The 19,821-nt window shown below is 40.0% G+C and overlaps 1 protein-coding gene across 1 annotated transcript in view; it reads left to right on the top strand.

Moving 5' to 3' along the window:
• The window catches only part of LOC117516211 (neural cell adhesion molecule 2-like), a 1,113,624-nt gene that overhangs the window by 852,376 nt on the left and 241,427 nt on the right, over nucleotides 1-19,821 (top strand). Inside the window, exon 6 of the mRNA XM_034177131.1 lies at nucleotides 6,058-6,175. Coding sequence (XP_034033022.1) covers nucleotides 6,058-6,175 — 118 coding nt within the window. The remainder of the gene's footprint in view (nucleotides 1-6,057; nucleotides 6,176-19,821) is intronic.

Raw genomic sequence — 19,821 nt, forward strand, 5'->3', positions numbered from 1 at the left:
CCGGATCAATCATTCAGTCAGGAGATTTCCATAGCTCACCCCAACCTAGATGTACTACCACCTCTTTCCATAATGCCCCAACATCCAACAAAGAGTTCTGCAGTTGTAAAGTTCTGTTCTGCAGTTATTTATGAAATGAAGCAAGTTCATACCCATTCATACAAAGAGCTCATCCTACATCTACTTCACATCATGAATTTTTTTTAATACTGACACTTATTAAAGTGTTCAAACTAGGTCCCAACAGTCCTGTTTCATCAGCCAGCACCAGCTGATAGATAAGTGAACAAATCTATCTCACAAGTCATCCCTCGGATCCAGGAGAGAGTCCATTGTGCATTCAAGGGATTTGAGCCATCCAGTTTGGGACATCTAGATCATCAATTTGCATGCAAGGGCATGTTTTACATTTGAAGGGAGAAGCAACATTTATCTCAATCAAGGTCCAGATCCATCAGCCTCCAGCTTCGATATTGATAATTCAAAAAACAGATGTGACAGAGATTTAGTAGTTACAGGTCTGGATCTCAAAGGCTAGTGGTCTCAAGCTGGTTTCACAACATGCCAAGAGGGTGGAGAGGTGTTTTTTTTTACTGGTCAACTCCTGTCCTCTACTCAAACTGGTGTTAATCCAAGATGTTAGTAGTACCCGTTTGTTTCTGTGGCAACTGAAGGTGAACGATAATCCGGAATTCTCTTGTATCCATCCCAGATAAGTCATCTTAATTGCTGTTGTACTTATTTTTTCCCTGTCAGCATTTGACAAATAGTACACCTTTATCTTTTTCTTGAGTGTTTTTGCAGTAACATCACATACCTTTTATGTGTTCAAGAAGAGAATGCAGCTATATTATAAATGTGAGCTAATTAATACCCTGTTTGTATAATAATCTAGAAAGAACCACATCCCACCCCACAAAAGGAAATATTCCCTTGAATACATTAAATTACTGGACCTTTCATGTGGGCAGTACAGCTTATTAAGTTGTAAACATTGGCAAGCCACACTTAATGGAAGACAACTCCTCTATTTCCTCTTGAATCCAAGTCAGAATGTTTGTGGTGTTCACAATTACAGGCATGTTTCTAAACCTTGCATTATCTCCCTGGGCTTCTGAAACTTCAGGAATGTGACTACTACATGAAGAATTTATGAAGTTTGCCAGATTCCCTTTGTAGGCTTAAACCCCCGTTGCTGAGTTGCTCCTTTGAAGTCTGTCTGTGTGGCTCACTAATGTTGGCAATGAAGCATATCTGAAAGTGTGAGTGCTTGGTGTGGTACTCAGTGACAGTCTTGCTGGGTAGATAATTGTACCTCTCACTTGTCAGTACTATTTAAAGTGTTCTGTGATTTTCTGTCACTATTTGTTTTTTTTAATCCCTCTATTAATGGCCTCGTGCACCTTTACGATACATCCACCTGATGCATCTGTGCTTCTTGAATATGTTCACATTTAAAGATGCTTTGTTAGTACTTTTTGACACATAGTGACACATAGAGCAACTGGCTTTCTGTTAAATGCTGAAGTAACACTGTTGGTCTTGTTTGGGTGTCTTGATTCGGATAAGGGTTTGGGTTTGTGTGATGTTACATTTACAGCAAGGGCAAGAATTCAGGCTAGTTTTACAAATGTTCACATACGACACCTATTTCTGTCAGTGTGGGAGTCGAATGGTAGTCGAGTAACTGACAACATTAATGTTTCCAAGATTCACAAAAAGGTAAGGTGTTGCAGAACACAATGTCTTTGTGCACTTCAGGGAATGAACCTTCTTCTCAGTAGCTGTGAACCATCTACCTTATTATGCGGAACCAGTAGTGAGAAGAGGACCAGGGTTTGCCAACTGTGTGAAATGCAGTCTACCTGGAACCAAATCTGAGACTTGAGAGACAACTAAAGCCCTGTTCCATACATGATTTTGGCCTTGAATGGTCATGAATACACCATGTCAAAATGCAATGGTTCCTGGACCATGTCATGAAGACAATTTATTGTGATTGAACTAAGAACCACCACATTTTAGCACAAAACCAACAAAACTCTATGAACAGTTTAGTAAGATTGCCTAAGACATCATCAAGACTCTATATTGGAAAAATCCTGTTTGTCTTTCTGCATTTATAATACAAAAAAAATACAACCCTGATTTCAACCAGTTATACAAGAATGTCCACAATTACCTTTAAGTTGGTAACAAGGCAAAGCAAGACTGCAAGAGGATTTGGAAAGGTTCCACTACAGTTGTAGTTTGCAATTTCAGCTTCTCACTTGTTTTTGCTTAGGGGTGCCACAGCAGATCCAATATGGATTTGGCACATTTTATGCCAGAAGGTCTTCCTGATAGGAATACACACGTTATACAGCATGGGTATCAGGCTGGATGGTCAGGACTTGCAAGACACAAATGCATGGCTCAAACAAACAGCTCTGTTTTTTAGAAGGCTTTGCTGTTGAGGAAAGCAGAGGTCGGTACACAAGTAAGCAGTCCAGGAAAAGTAGCAGTACAAAAATCATCAGGCAAACAGGCATGATTGAAACAACAGGCTAGAGATAAGGTACACACAAAGAGGCAGGCGGGACTATGGAACGCAGGAACAGAGCTGGAATGAAGGCACAAGGCACAACAAACTGGCGAGGAACAAACACACCCAGTGATCTTAAATAACCACAGGTGGTAATCAGCAAAGCAGGAACAGGTGTGCATGAAAAGCACCAGAACCAGGGCGTGGCCAGAGAGAGAAAACACCCATCACCAAGAGCCAATGGAGAGAGACAAGAGAAACAAAGACAGGCAGACCCAAGCAGAAAAAAACCCAGCAAGAGAGAAGAAACCAACCAAACCCAATGAAATGCAAAAATAACTAACAGAACAAAGAACAAATAAAACAGAACACCTAGTAAAACTCAAACCCTGACAATGGGTACAGGTGATCTTGAACCAGGAACCTTCTGTTTTGAAATGAGTGCACTAAATGTGCTTAGTGCACTGTTGTGGTATGGAGGTTTGTGTGTCCCTATGAACCTGAGGACTGTCAGGGGAGTAAGACCAGGCTGCCTGATGTCAGCCCTACTTTTTTAATCACAGTGGGCATGAAATGATGAGAATGATAGAAGAAAAGATGAACAAAGACCTGAGTTTTGTGAATTGATGCAGAAACGTCTGAAACGTATGATAATACAGATGACACGGTCATCCTAGCTAACAGCATGTTGGGAAGGTGTCGTAGCACGGACCCACAACAGGGGCGCAAATGAACGGACAACGAGTAAGCCAAAGGTAACAATTTAATGTTGTGATAATACACAACCAAATGTACAGAAATTTGCACAGTCAATAAACACCAGGTGACGTGTGGGCAGGCTCGAAGATAGAAGACCCTGATGAGAGAGAAGCCGCGTCCCACACGGCTTCCACCACCAATGGTCTGAAGAACACCGGAGCCGCCAAGTCCCGAGTCCCAGGTGGCCTCTGTCTTCGGCTGTCGACCCTGGTACTGCTGGCAGAAAGCAGAGATATGATGTATGAGTGTGAGTCCGCACACTCAGTAATTCACAGTCCATACACAGTTAGGAGGGAGCTCCTCCACCTCCAATCACACACTCGTACAGCTCCTGGTTTAACCACTTATCTGGGTTGGGATGTGAGGCGAAGCCGTCGCTGTCACACCAAACGCCAATCCCTCAGATAAGGAAACACTCCAGGAAAACGGCTGTAACAGAAGTTCAGGTTAAACACACAAAGTGTCTGTCAGCAGAGAATTACCTTTTTAATGGTAGTCGATTTCTCGGCGAGGAGGTGGAGTTGCAGTCCGGCTTTTATGATGGTGATGATGATGAACGAGTGACAGCTGGTGCAGGGGATGAATGACAGCTGTCACTTCTTCTGGGTTCTGGCGCCCTCTCGTGCTTGGAGCCCGCACTCCAAGCAGGGCGCCCTCTGGTGGTGGTGGGCCAGCAGTACCTCCTCTTCAGCGGCCCACATAACACAGCAAGGAATTCTGCGGTTTGAAAATAAGAGCTTTTGCTAGTTGTGCCTCTGTCTGTGTTTATCTAGCCCATCTGTGGAAATAGGAGATAAGACCTTTTGGTACAGTTTGTGGATATTTCAAAGAGTCTTGCATGTAAGATGGAGAGAACACAAAGCAATACACATGTAAGAGGTCTGTTTGAGGAAGTAAAGGTTCAATGGAAGTTGAGGGTAAAACAGCTTTTTACTGACAGCAATAGAAGGAAAACTACCAGGAAAGAACACAAAAGCTGGATTAAGAAAGAATGACTGGCTTGACAACAGTGTTTTATTAACTTTTGTCTTTGTTTGCATACACAGTTAACTGCGTTTTAACCGCATGCAAGATTCAAAAAGATTTAAGAAATTGATTAAATCAGTCTTAAAAGCTTCTGAATTCAAATTCAAATTGCTTAATTTTTTATAGCGCCAGTTCGCGATGAGATCGCCTCAAGGCACTTCACACAGCATAATAAAAACAGAGAAAACTGAATAAAAATTTAAAACACAATAAAAGTCAAAACCATAAAAGAACATAAGAATAAAAACACATCATAACACAATAAAAACTAATGATAAACAAAAAACGACAAAACTAACGACAGTATCCGACTGTTTGTATGTGTGCCGGTAGATCATTTTTGAATGACTAGTTGGTATAATCTGAGATTAAATGGGGAGCCTGCAACTATATTTAAGAAATAAAACTATACTATATATATATAACTAGACTATATACCAAAGGGGAAAAATAACTTTGAAGGGTTTTAATTAAGGTATATGTAAAATTATGTCCACAGCGACAATGCACTTTCTATTTTTCATTAAGTTGTGCTATCAATTTTAATATACATTTTTAAAGATCTCAGACCATCCATTTTGGTGTAAACCACAGTTGATGCTTTCAAAACTACCTTTCAGTCTTTCAGGTGTTAGCTTCATTTTTATGACCATTGAAAATGTAGTTCTGTCATAAATCTCGCCCTGACAATGAACAGAGCCACAGCCAAGCATTAATAGTGGGAGTAGCAGTGCGGTGTCAGTACCGTCCTGCGAAATGGACTGAGACTCCTGATAAACATGTTTGTGCCATAAAGCTGCCATTCTCTTGTCACGACAAAGCGGGGGCTTCCTGTTCTTTTCCTGAATGACAAGATGACATTCCAAAGCAGATTGGATGGGAGGGACACAATGTGACAACACTCAATATCTGCTTGACATATGGAAAGAGGAGGAGATAAATTCAGAAAAAAATTAAAGCATCAATGTTGTTGTGCCTTGTCACTTGGCCTTGGATGTACTGTAAGGTGCCTTAAGCAACCCCCCCTTTTGCTCCAGATATTGGCTTTGGCCTTAGTCTTTGATTTGTTGGCCTTGAGCGTTCAGATCCTATCTCAAGAAAATTCAAGGCATATGGAAGATGGTATTACAATATATACAATATAGAATAATACTTCTAGCAGAAACAAGTGCCATGCTTGAAATAAGATTCAAAATATACCCCATTTTGGATGTAAAACTTCATGTGTTTTTGGTATGAGCTGTGTGACCTTTTTAAGAAGAAGATTATTATTATTATTTATGGTATAATGCCAAGGCCTTGAGGGATCAAAGCCTTAGTCTTGCTGTTCAGGGTTTGTGCCTTGACAACAACTTTGGAAAATGATAATAATGGTAAAATAAGTGTCAAAAGTGTCCATTTTAAATACAGCCATGTTTCATTGTATCTCAAATCAAGCCAAAAATGTTAGTATCTGTGTTGAAGCCCAACTGCTCCTTAGAATGTAAAATGCCCAGCAGGTTGACAAATGTTTCTCAAGGACAAAATCATCTATTCACCAAACCTGTTCAGATACTTTGTTTTTATCGATACCTGAGAACATTATGTGAAATTTCAGTTTGGGTACCAATGTTTTAATCTGTTGCCTATTATCATCATTGCTGTATTTGCCTTTAGAATCTTGTTTTATTTTAGGTCTCTGTCCATGCTTGAGTTTAATGATTGTATCCCTGTCTGTCATTACTTATTGTGTACTTTTGTGTTTGCAGTTCCCCCAGAGTTGTCAGTGTCCCAGCAGTCCTTCAATGCCACAGCTGATTACCAGGAATCAGTTACCTTTACGTGCATAACTTCTGGATCCCCCGACCCTGTGGTCACCTGGCACAGGTATGTTTGTTTGTCTGTGACACTGGTCAATGAAATACCAGGCTTTGGAAATTGATGTAATAACATTTAGGTCATCTATGATTTCATTAAAACAAACTGTCAAAGAGTCATATCCAGAGCACAAACTCTTAAGAGTCAACATTTGAAATAAATGGACTGCATTTATATAGCGTTTTTCCATCTATATCAGAAGTTCAAAGCGCTTTACAGTGATGCCTCACATTCACCCATTCACAGAAACACACACTGATGTCAGGGCGCTGCCATACAAGGTGTTTACTACACACTGGAGGCAACTTGGGGATTAAGGACCTTGCCCAAGGGGCCTTAGTGATTTTCCGGCCAGAAGGGAGTTTGAACTGAAGATTCTCTGATCTTAAGCCCACTGCTTAACCACCAGACCATCACCTCTCCAAATACATGGAATAGGTTGATTTTTTTTATCATTAATGAAACAATGTTTGTTGAGTTGTCTTGTATTTTACTGCTTCAAATGAATATACCTCAGGGTTAAGTGCTGGTTTATCTCAGAAGCAAAACCTTGCAAATTGTCTTAATAATCCGAATACAGATCCGGAGTTTTCGTCTTCAACTTTGCAAGTCAAGGCATTCAAGAACTTTGTTGTCAATTATTCGAAAACCAACACTCATTTCTTGATAAAACACAAAGTCCATATATATAGCACATGGTTATCCACAAATATTACTGAATCTAGATCTACAATGAACACTACACCTGGCTGATATCTTCTTCTGGTTGGGGGGTGGGGCTGATGGTCTAGTGGTTGAGGCATTGGGCTTGAGACCAGAAGATACTTGGTTCAAATCCCAGCCTGACTGGAAAATCACTAAGGGCCCTTGGGCAAGGTCTTTAATCCTCTATTGCTCCCGATGTGTAGTGAGCACCTTGTATGGCAGCACCTTTACATCGGGGTGAATGTGAGGCATTATTTGTAAAGCGCTTTGAGCATCTGATGCAGATGGAAAAGTGCTATATAAATGCAGTTCATTTACCATTTCCATTTATATCATGCGAAAACACAACATATAATTGCCCCAAGGTGCGTCACAAAGGTGAGGTCTAATGTTAGCATTAACCCTAATCAGTTGTTGCAAACATCATGAAATTGTTGAGCCATTCCTCTAATATAGAGTTTTTGATAGTTTGTTTGTTTTACTGAGAGAGATCAGACTATTTGGGCCTTGCCAGAAGTATGGTGGAAGCTTTACACCAAGTCAAGCCTTTTCTAACCATTAAATGTTTTGAGATGGTGATTCAAGGTTTAGAATGTCAAAGCCTTTAAGGTTATGGTGCTTCCTGTCTTACCGTGTGGTTGGGAGACCTGCGGTGCTTCATACATACCTTGTTTGGTCCAGCCCTTTGGACTTTTGAGTTTGGTATAGACAGAAATAGCAAATGTGAAAGTTGCCTTGGATCACAGTTCAGGCCAAAAGCCCAGGGGCCTAATGTACAAAGACTTGCATGGATTTCCTACTGAAACATGACGTCTGTGTGGGCACAGACAACCTCTAGCTCCTCACCATATTGCGCTCTGGGCCGGCTGCAGTTCTGCGCACAACTCCAGTAACACTGGCCTTGGTAATCGAAATCGGCTTATGAGTTAATTATCATCATTTGCAAGTAAATCCTCGTGTTCTCTGAATACACGCTCACCTCAGATTGTACCGTTTGCAAGATCCTTTAACAACGTTAACGCAGCCATTGTTAGCCATGTCATTTTCTCATTACTTTGTGCATGCTAAACAACTAAACATTTCACACCTCAAGATCTCTGAGGTCTTCACACCTACACGTCAGAGCTGCGTCAGTCACAGTCAGTCAGAGCTGGCGTGTCGTCAGAGCGAGCTGCAAAAAGTTTGTACCTGAGTTTTCAGAGGTGGTGTTTGTAGTTGCCATCTGCCACGCCGGTGTTTGCCAACCCGGACAGTGGGAGATACCACCTCAACCGGCAACTTAGCCCCGCGACCTGGACAGCAACAACGTCCGAGGCCCACGTGGTGAATTCACTGAGGGCCGCGCGCTGCGTCATTAGAACCGCGCGTCACGAGTGCCGCTTCCCCGAGGCCTCGTGCAGCCACCGCGCATCCATCAGCGCGGAAACACCGAGGCCGCGCGGCACCAGCGAAGTGCAGATCCATCCCGGTGACAAACAACGCAGGCTGTTAACATCGGCGATCGACAAGCTGCTCATAAGGCCGACCATGGGGCCTAAGAAGGTTTCTGACAGCGGAGGAAGGTGACAATATTAAAAAATCTCTGGACTTTTTATCAGAGGAGATTTCTGTTGTGAAGCAGCAACAGAAATCAATCATGGATCTGGTGGAGGAGGTGAAGGCATTACGGCTCCAGAATGCCGAGAAAGACCGGCATCTGGTGCAGGCTGGAAAATAGAGTGGCTGAATTGGAGCAGTACACCAGAATCAACGACGTCATCATCACAGGTCTTCACATCAAACCACGGTCCCTACGCACGGGCGGTAACAGATGAGAGCGGAGGGGAGCCCAGTGAACAGGAGTCAGCTCTGTGGAAAAACAGGTTGCTGATTTCCTCCTATCTAAAAGGTATAGAAATGGATTTAAATAACATTGAAGCATGCCACCCTCTGCCCCGGAGAAAATGACGGTGATAAACGAACCGTCATCATGAGATTCATCAACAGAAAACACAAAACAGCACTGTTAAACAAGGAAGAAAACTGAAAGGGACAAACGTATTCATCAATGAACATCTCACCAAACGGAATGCCGACATCGCCAGGAAAGCACGCTTCTTGAAGAAACAGGGAAAAATCCAGCACACATGGACTTCAAACTGTAAAATATTCATCAAACTGAACGGATCACCAGAACAAGCAAAAGTCATGGCAATAAGGGAACATCGAGGAGCTGGACAAATATGAACAATAGTGTTTCTTAAAGCGAGGATCTGGACAGATATGACCAATAAGGTATGAGGACACAACACATCACAACACCATGACACAGACCAGAGGAACCTATTCATCTACTACCTATTCATCTACATCTGGAGACAAGAAGGATATAACTCAAAGGATTGCTGATCATGGAAAAGTAGAACTGAGAACATTTAATACACAGACCACAATGTACTGGACTTGGAGCACGATATAGACCCGGACAATAATTTCTTCTCAAATATCAATGACAGTTGTTGCTATTATACAGATGAACAGTTTAATCGGATCATTAAAACGGATAACAAATTATCAATAATCCATTTCAACAGCAGAAGTCTATATGCAAACTTTAACAACATTAAAGAATATTTAAGTCGTTTAAAAAAAATATTTAACATAATTGCTATATCAGAAACATGGATCAATGAAGATAAAGGAATGGATTTTGAACTGGATGGATATGCATTTAATTGTGTAAACAGAAAAATAAGAGTGGAGGAGGAGTGGCTGTGTATGTGGAATAGAACATGGATTATAAAATAGTAGACAATATGACAACTGTGATTGATAACTTATTAGAATGTATAACTATTGAAATATGTGAAGAAAAAAGCAAAAATGTATTAGTCAGCTGTATATATAGAGCACCAGGATCTAGTATTGAAACATTCACTGACTGTATGGGAAAATGTTCTCAAAACCTAATCAAAAAACTGTGTTCATTTGTGGTGACTTAAATATTGATCTGCTCAATCCAAATAAGCATAAAATAACAGATGAATTTATCAGTATAATGTACAGTATGAGTTTATATCCAAAAATCACCAGGCCAAGCAGAATTACATCCCATAGTGCCACCTTAATTGATAATATATTCAGCAATGATACTGAGAATAACACTGTGAGTGGATTATTAATCAATGACATTAGTGATCATCTACCAGTTTTCATCGTTATAATAGAAACCATCGGCGGAATCAGCCAGAGGAGAAAATAAAATACAGGCGAGTGCGGACAGAGGAAAACATGAACACACTAAAGAAGGATTTACAGGAGCAAAACTGGGAAAAGGTATACAGTGAAAGTGATGTTGATAGTGCATATGAAACTTTTTACAAATATTTACATCATTATATGATAAAAATTGTCCAATTAAACAAGACTACAGAAAACAAAAAATCCAAGCTCGACCATGGATGACGAAAGGGTTACGAAATGCATGTAATAAGAAAAATACACTGTATAGAGAATTCATAAACTAAAGACTAAAGAGGCAGAAAATAGATATAAGAAATACAAAAATAGATTAAACTAATATTATACGGGTATGTAGGAAGGAATATTATAGTAACATATTATATAATAACAAAAACAATATTAAAGGAATATGGGATATATTAAATAGCATTATCAAAAATGGTAATAAAAAACAGAGTTACCCTCAGTATTTCATTGATAATAATGTCAAGAAGGAAAATAAGGATGAGGTAGTCAACGGTTTTAATAATTTTTTTGTAAATATTGGACCAAGCTTGGCAGAAAAAATTCCCGATTCCCAACCTGAGGATTGGGATAATAATCTCATAGAAAGAAATCCCTGTTCAATGTTCCTCACAGCAGTGGATGGAAATGAAATTATAGACATTGTGAATAATTGTAAATATAAAACATCTACCGATTTAAATGAAATTGATATGGTGGTGGTAAAACAGGTCATTGAATGGATTGTAGAACCATTAACATACATCTGTAACTTATCATTTCAAACCGGTAAATTTCCCAATCAAATGAAAATAGCTAAGGTTGTGCCGCTGTATAAGACTGGGATAGACACCACTTCACAAATTATAGACCTGTTTCTTTGCTTCCACAATTTTCCAAATTATTAGAAAAGTTATTCAATAATAGATTAGACAAATTCATAAATAAACATAAATTACTTACTGATAGTCAATATGGATTCAGAGCACATAGTTCAACATCACTTGCATTAATAGAATCAGTTGAGGAGATTACAAACGCCATAGACCACAAATTACATTCAGTTGGAATATTTATAGACCTTAAAAAGGCTTTTGATACAATCAATCATGACATATTAATCAATAAACTTGAACAGTATGGATTAGGGGGTTGGTGTTGCACTGGGTGAGAAGCTACTTAAGTAACAGAAAACAGTTTGTGAAGTTGGGGGAATATACATCATCATGCTTGGACAATGCTTGTGGCGTCCCACAGGGGTCAGTATTGGGTCCAAAACTGTTTCTAATTTATATAAATGATATTGTCAATGTTTCCAAAATATTAAAATTAGTATTATTTGCAGATGACACAAGCATTTTTTGTTCAGGGGGGGATTTGCAGGAGTTATTGAGGAGGATCAGTATAGAAATGGGAAAATTGAAAATATGGTTTGACAGAAATAAATTATCATTAAACTTAAGTAAAACAAAATACATGTTATTTGGCTATTGTAATACAGACATACAGGTTCAGTTACAAGTCGAGGGGGTAGATATTGAAAGGGTACATGAAAATAAGTTTCTGGGGGTGATAATAGATGATAAGATAAACTGGAAGACTCATATAAAACATATACAAAGTAAACTGTCAAGAAGCATTCAGTTCTAAACAAAGCGAAACATATTCGGACCACAACTCACTCCGCATTCTTTACTGCTCACTGGTTTTACCATATTTACAGTACTGTGCAGAGGTATGGGGTAATACTTATAAAGGTACAACACAATCACTATCAGTAATGCAGAAAAGAGCTATAAGAATTATTCATAATACTGGCTATAGAGATCATACAAATCCACTATTTTTACAATCCAAATTATTAAAATTCACAGACTTGGTTCATTTTCAAACAGTACAAATTGGTGTATAAAGCAATAAACAATTACTTCCAGCAAATATTAAAAATATGTTTTTAACAGATCAGGGGATTACAGTCTGAGGGGGAAATTTAATTTAAAGCATCAGTGGGCACGAACAACATTAAAAGGTTTCTGTATTTCTGTCTGTGGGGTGAGGATGTGGAACAGATTGGGAGTGGGGCTCAAGCAATGTCCAAGCATGAACCAGTTCAAACAGCGGTACAAAAAATATGGTTTTTTCTGGGTATAGGGAGGAGGAAGGGTAATGAGGGTTAGGGTGTTTTTGGTTGTTTGCTTCGGCTTGTAAATATAGTATTTTGTATGTAGTAGGTATGTGTAGGTGTATATTTATGTTTGTGTATATATACGTGTATATATGTATATGTGTATATATGTGTATGTTGATGTGTATGTGTGTGTATATATATGTATATATATATATATTGATATCGGTTTAGGTGTGTAGGAATTTATGTGTATATGTGGCAAAGGGTAATTACTGGTTGTGGGGAAGAAGGGGTAGGGATAAATAAGCTGATGCTTCACCCTACCCCTTTTCGGACATGTTGGGTACACAGTAGGAACTTTTTGTTGTTGTCTTTACTGATCTATCTTGTAATTGTTGTTGTATCAAATGTTCGAAATAAACAGTTTTCATTCATTCATTCATGCTTTGACGAGGTCTGTTAGAAAAGTATCTGACCTTATTATTCTTTTTCAAAAACTATATGGATTGAATCACGTGTGATTACATCAGACATGCTTGAACCCTCGTGGGCATGCAAGAGTTTTTTCACGCCTGTCGGTTACGTCATTCGCCTGTGGGCAGTCTTTGAGTGAGGAGTGGCCCACCCTCTCGTCAATTTTTTCATTGTTTAGGAATGGCTCAGAGACTGCTGCTTTGTTTGATAAAAAAATTTTCAAAAACTGTAAGGCACAACTGAGTGGACACCATTCGATAAATTCAGCTGGTTTTCGGTGAAAATTTTAACGGCTGATGAGAGATTTTGGTCTGTTAGTGTCGCTTTAAGGACGGCCCACGGCACCTGATGGTGATCTGCGCTCCGTGGCGGCGTCGTCTCGCTGTTTCAAAGCTGAAAACTTCCACATTTCAGGCTCTGTTCACCCAGGTCGTCATCAGAGAACAGAGAACTTTCAGAAGAGGTCGGCATGAGGAGTTTATGCGGACATTCCACTGTTAAAGGAGATTTTGTAATGAAAGAACGTGCGGGCAGAGTCACATGTCGGGCCGGACCCGACCGCGGGGGGTCACGACAGGAAAAACACCTCCGTGTTGGAAACCTTAACAGACAAGTTGGAACATGCCCAGCTTGTCCGTTTCTCAGATACTCACTTGCTGAAAGCCATCAAAAGCCGCCTGAATTTTACAATGGTTTTCAACACGGAGGTGTTTTTCCTGTCGCAGCGCAGACGTTTTAGCCACGTCGTCACGGAACCGACTCGGCAAATTCGTCCACACGTTCTTTCATTACAAAATCTCCTTTAACAGTGGAATGTCCGGGTAAACTCCTGATGCCAACCTCTTCTGAAACTTCTCTGTTCTCTGACGACATCCTGGGTGAACAAAGCCTTAAATTAGGATGTTTTCAGCTCGAAACAGCCAGACGGACGCCACCTCCGACCGCGCCGCACCGATCCGCTTTGTGGCTGTCCTTAAAGTGAAAGAAACTCCACAATCTCTCATCAGCCGTTAAACTTTTCACCGAAAATCAGCTGAATTTCTCGAATAGTGTCCACTCGGATATCCCTCACAGGTCCTGAAAAAATGTTGATAAAGGAACGCGCGCCGTCTCCAGTGGCTTCTCAGACAAAGAGATTCCGACGGGCGGGGTGGAGCACTCCTCACTCAAGGCCTGCCCACAGGCGAATGATGTCACCAACACGCGTGAAAAAACTCACGCATGCGCACGAGGGTTCAAGCATGTCTGGTGTAATCGCATGTGATTCAAATCCATATAGTTTTTTTTAAATAAAACTGCCGGTTAGTTTTATCACAGACCTCGTATATCCACCCATGTAATTGAAAACACATGAGTATATTAATTGGGTCACACTTTACTTGAAGGTATCGTCATAATAGTGACATAACACTGTCAATGTTACATGACACAGTCATGAACGTGTCATAAACATTATGTCAATGTCATAAATGTTTATGACTGCTGTCATTAAGTGTCATTCGGTTTTTGTAATGACAAGTTGATATTTTTTGGGTTGTCTTGATATGACAACTTGATATTAATCAAAGCGACATAACCAGAAGTTGTCTTTGGCCTTTTTGTTCTTCAGTTGTATGCCAACTTGTCATTATAAAAACTGAATGACACTCAATGACAGCAATCATAAACATTAGGACATTGACATAATTTTTATGACACATTCATGACTGTGTCATGTAACAGCTATGACAGTATCACTATTATGATGATACCTTCACGTAAAGTGTTACCATTAATTGTTCATAAGTGTTTCTCTGGTGTGCACATCACTCTGATGACTTCTTGTTTTCACTCTATTACTGGTTTCCAGCATCATCTCTATATGTTCTCAATGGACCAATAGCTGTAGAAATGTGCATACGCCAGCCATGAGCTTGGCGTGGCGCACTGCACATTTCCATGGCCATTTCACTTTTGATACGGCGAAGGACTTACGCCAAATTTTTGTGCGTACGCAGCCTTTGTACATGAGGCCCAGGTCTCCGTTCTGAATAAACTGAACTATGGTCTGGTTGGTGAACACACACTTTGGATCATTCAGACTTTTGTGCCAATTGCAGAAAATTGAACCAGGTTATAGTCACCCATTAAACAGTCATAGAAGAAAAGAATCTGATAGTAATTTAATTGTTGCCTGGGTCAGTCTCTGCACTGCTGTCTGTTTTCTCCTCATTAAAGCTAAAATGACATCTGTTTTTCCTTGTACTGTGGCAGATGGTAAAGTAGAATATCTTTTACTTTTGACAGCATGTCACGTGTCTGGTAAAGTACTAATTATAGTGGAGTTACACTGAAAGGAATCTGTTCAGGTTATTTATCTCGTGCAGAATCACAGCATACATAAGTCACCCCATGATGCTTCACAAAGGTAAGGCCTAACCTTACCCACTCTCTCAGTACGCTTATTGGCAACAGTGGCAATGAGAAACACCCTTCATTCATTAATTTTCCATGCTCAAATGGAACTTTATGTGTGTGTGTATCTGCCATTTTAAACAACAAGCAGACATCAGACGTATGCACATCTACAAGCCAGTCAGTGTTGAATATGGGAAGAACCAACCTACATCGATGATGATGTCAGGACGTATCTATCGTATTTGTTCTTTAGTGCGACTGCTACTTTGCAGTGTGAAACCAAACTTACTAGACCAATTGGTGTGCAAACATGAACCTTCATTTAGACCTTGTTCCAGACTTTAGGTTACTGGTTACCTTGGATGGTAACCAGTAACCTAAGACAATGACTACATGTCTTTCATACTACATCTTTTGAAGGATCCTCAAGGATTCCTCCTTTGGAATGACAAGCAGTAACTTAGGGAGACTGAGATGAGGAGTATCACTTGCATGGTGAGGGAGCTTCAGCTATGACTTTTTCTCTGTGTTGAGGAATCCAGGGCTGAAGAAGGCCAGGGGAACATTGACGTATCACCTGGCTGCGGCAGATACATGGTTACTTTGAGAAGTGGGGACAAACCCGTTTGTCTGCTTGGCTGGTTGCAAACCAGGACCCAAGGTGGTCCTTGGTGTGTGGTGGATGCAGCAACACTTGGGAGCATTGCATGCTTCAAGACAAGACCACATTCAGGTTTTAATTGAATCTCATCTTAACTGTTAGAACTCTTTGATTTAGAAAGTCATATGCAGCTCGTTCAGGCCGCTGCTGTTTAGCACGTAATGTCTACATGCATGTGACAACGCATTTCCTGCATGTCCACATACGCAGATAGATTTACAGAACATCTGCATAATTATGAAAGGACAGGTTGTGCTCGGCTATGAGTGACTCCAAGGGCAACATGTACAATAAAAATAGAATAGAGCATAGAACCCTGTGGTACTCCACAACAAAGAGGAGCATTTGATGAGGAGAGGTCACCAATCACAATAGACAAACTCCTCTCAGCCAAATACGATTTAAACTACGTAAAGGCAATATCACAGTCCAATCAACACTATCTTAAAACGCTATATACAAGCCATGAATCATGACTTCCAACTCTTTAACTTATGCAAGTCCTGATGTAGCTGATAAAAATAAAATTAGTCATACAGTGCCTGAAAAATGCACATAGCTATTTTAGCCATAACAGTGACGTAACCTCGAGTGCTGACTATTACCTGCCTGAAAGTCACTCCACCTGTGTTCACGTCATGACTTACACCAGTACACACAGTCATCTGGGTTGTTGTGTTTTTGTCGACAGCTGTAATATGGCTTTCAAATCAAATTCTCCGCTTCTTTGTAGGTGTACTCAGAAAAAACTCAACAAAACAGCAACATTGCATACATTTTAGTAAGACTCAATAATAGTGATTGCATACTGTGAAAGTGGTGTCTCTGATTTCACTCCTGTTGTGTTCGCACACTGAGCCATGCAGAATTATTCCACCGTCTCCAGACTTGCCGCTGTCACTGGGTGTTCCCAGTAGTGCTTAGCCTAGCCATCGGTTTAGTTCAGCTTACCAAATACCTCAAAGTGCTGGAGGTGGTCCATGTCCCGGCTGTCCTGTTAACAGCTGTCAATCGTCGTCACCTTTCTGTCCGACTCCGTGATCACAGAAGCTGCTTTCTCAGCGAAACTGGCTAGTGTCCTGCACGTAGCATCTTAGCTTGGCTTAGTGATGGGCACTTTTAGTATAGTGCCATGAATGCCAACAAGATGTTCTAACCTGAAACAAGTACCATGTGGTCCAGAGTGTTGAAAGCTGCTGTGAGATCCAACAGGACCAACACAGCAGAGTTCCCTGCATCCACAGACAGAGTGATGTCGTTATGCACTCTTAAAAGTACTGACTCAGTATTGTGTTGTGATCTAAATCCAGATGGATTTTTTCAAGAATGTGATTATTTTCTAAAATGACTGTAACTGTATAAAAAACAACCTTTTCCTGTACGGAATGAAAGCAGAGCTTCTGACTTTGAGGGATTTTTTTTATATATTGTTTATTGTCTTAGTTGTAGCTTTTGGTGTTTAGATTTATATTGGTTTAGATTTGTATCGGATTTCCCTTTGTTGTTTTATATTTGGTTTACAAGTGAATTTTTTTCCCAGTATCATGGAAAATGTTGGTAGGGGTGGATCTCTATGGAAACCAATACGTTTTGGAGGGAACCTGAGCCTCTGGCAGAAGTAGACTCTGTAGGTCACAGAGGCCATGGAGTTGATGTGTTCATTCATTCATTTAATTCATTTTCTGGGTTGCAATGACAGCAGACTGAACAGCTCAGCTAATACTTACCCATCCTTTGCTTGGCCCTTGAACTTGTCCTGCAGAATCCCAAAACATTTTCAAGCTATTTGGGAAATATAATCACTCCCAGGGTGTCCTGGATCATTCCTGGGGTGTCTTCTCAGTTGGACATATCTAGAAGACCTCCTGATGAGAACACCCAGGTGTCATATGCCCAAACCACCTTAGCTTGCAACTTTTAATCCAAAGGAGCAGCAGCTATGCTCCAAGTTCCTCTCAGATATTCCAAGTTCTCACCCTGACCCTGACCCCAGATACCCTACGGAGGAACCTGATTTCTGCTGCTTTGATCTCCAATCTTGTTCTTTCAATCAAGACTCAAAGTTCATGACCAGAGGTGAGGATAGGAGCTTGAATCAACTGGTAAACTGAGAGCCTATGCTAAGTCTTCACAGTGACGGCCCGCTACAGTGTCCGCAGGTCAGCGGAGACAGCATCAATCCATCTCTCTGTCCATCTACATCTTACCCCACTTGTTAAGAAAACCCAGATATACTGGAACTCTTCCACTAAGGGCAGTAACCTCCTCTTACCCAATTAATAGTTCCATCCAGACTAATTTGTTGGATTGTTAGCAGAAGTAATCACAAATTAAACTGATTTTAAGGAAATATGGTGAAATGCTTGAACCCATCCTGGAATACAAACTTAAATTTTGAGTCAGGGCCAGGAAATTAAAAAATGTTATTGATTTATTTGGTAAAAAGTCTGGTTGCAGATCAAATGTAGTTCAAACTGAGCAATTTTTTAGTCCACCCTCGCATATTGCCCTTGGCAACCACATATTATTGCATTCAACATTGCAACTGTGTGAGCATTTGTACATGAAGAGCATTTGACATCCTACTGTTCTCTTTATTGTTTAACATCAATTAATTATCCTCAAACCCAGTCAGCAGTTAGTCATAACACCATGATTTCACCTGATTACACTGTTTGAACATTCAGTGCACTTCATAGTTTTTATTGTCTCCTTAATTTAACATTTCTCCTTTTAGGAATCAGTTGTTCACAGTTTTCAAAATGGTAGTGATTTCTTAATTTTACATTGCAGCATTTTCAGCCAAAGTTCATAATAGTGAACATACGGTATTTACTGTTTTCATGGTAATGAGGGTCGGGTTAGTTCACATTCACTGTATAGCTGCATTACTCTGCTACAGTGCTATAACTTTGACACAGTTTTTGTGCTTCACACTGTGATTACATTTGTTGCCTCAAGCAGGTTTCTCTCAGCTTCTGTTGGGTGTTTTTTGTACTGAACTAAAATTGTTGAAAACCAGTGCTGTAGGAATGCTAAGGGGAAGAGTGCACACCAAAATCTACTACACAACCGAAAATTTCATGAACACCATTATTTTTCCTAAATTATACATGGTTTTTAGTACTGAGATTATACATGCATAAATATGCAACATAACAAATGCAATGTTTATTTATTTTGTAAAGTTGTATCCTTGTAAAAGAGGTTTTGATCTCAATTAAATTCCTATCTGGTAAAATAAAGGTTCTTCTTATTATAAAGTCACTGACTGGGTGGAAGCCCAGTGTTACCTGCAAACTCATATTCTCAGAATCCATTCACTGATCAACAAAAATGAATTAATTTTTTTTCTTGCATGGACTTTGAGAACTGATTTGGGGTAATTTGGGGGTGCTGAATCCGAATGTGAGCTCAGATTTCCTCTGTCACATCAGGTTTTTTTTTTTTTTTTTTTTTTTTTGCAGTCTGCATCTTCCGTATGGATGGAGTACTCAAAAGTTGCTCATTTACTCACGAGTTTAATGCCACTAATCATGCACAAAAATGTGATGTGATTGTCAAAACCTAACACCAGATTCACATTCAGCATTCCCAAATTACCCAAAATCCATTGAAAAACTCCATGCAAGAAAAACTGTGTTGACCAGAGTTATTGGCAGTCAACAGGAGACCTGAAGTTGGACAAACCAGCCAATTGGCAGACAGCCAAAATAGTTTACTTGACAACACCAACAAACCCAAAAACAATGAATTATCTTGTTATTTTGTCACTTACAGATGTAGTTTGAGCTTAGACCAGTGGGGATGATGGTGTATGGCATGTTGTCAAACTTAAACATTGACTATTGTTGGGCATTACCTTTGAAACAAAGACAAAAAGCAGGAGCGATCACTTTTGGCAACATAACATGACCCGAGTCATAATAGAGAAGCTTGAATCTTTTACTGGACTGGGTTGCTTGACGCGAGGACGTTTCACTTCTAATCGCAGAAGCTTCCTCAGCTAAATTTCTTGCTCTGGTAGTCTGACTTTTGTCTTGACTCTTGTAGAGAAGAATAACA

This window comes from Thalassophryne amazonica, chromosome 1 (assembly GCF_902500255.1).
Source record: "Thalassophryne amazonica chromosome 1, fThaAma1.1, whole genome shotgun sequence".
In the NCBI taxonomy this organism is placed as follows: domain Eukaryota; kingdom Metazoa; phylum Chordata; class Actinopteri; order Batrachoidiformes; family Batrachoididae; genus Thalassophryne; species Thalassophryne amazonica.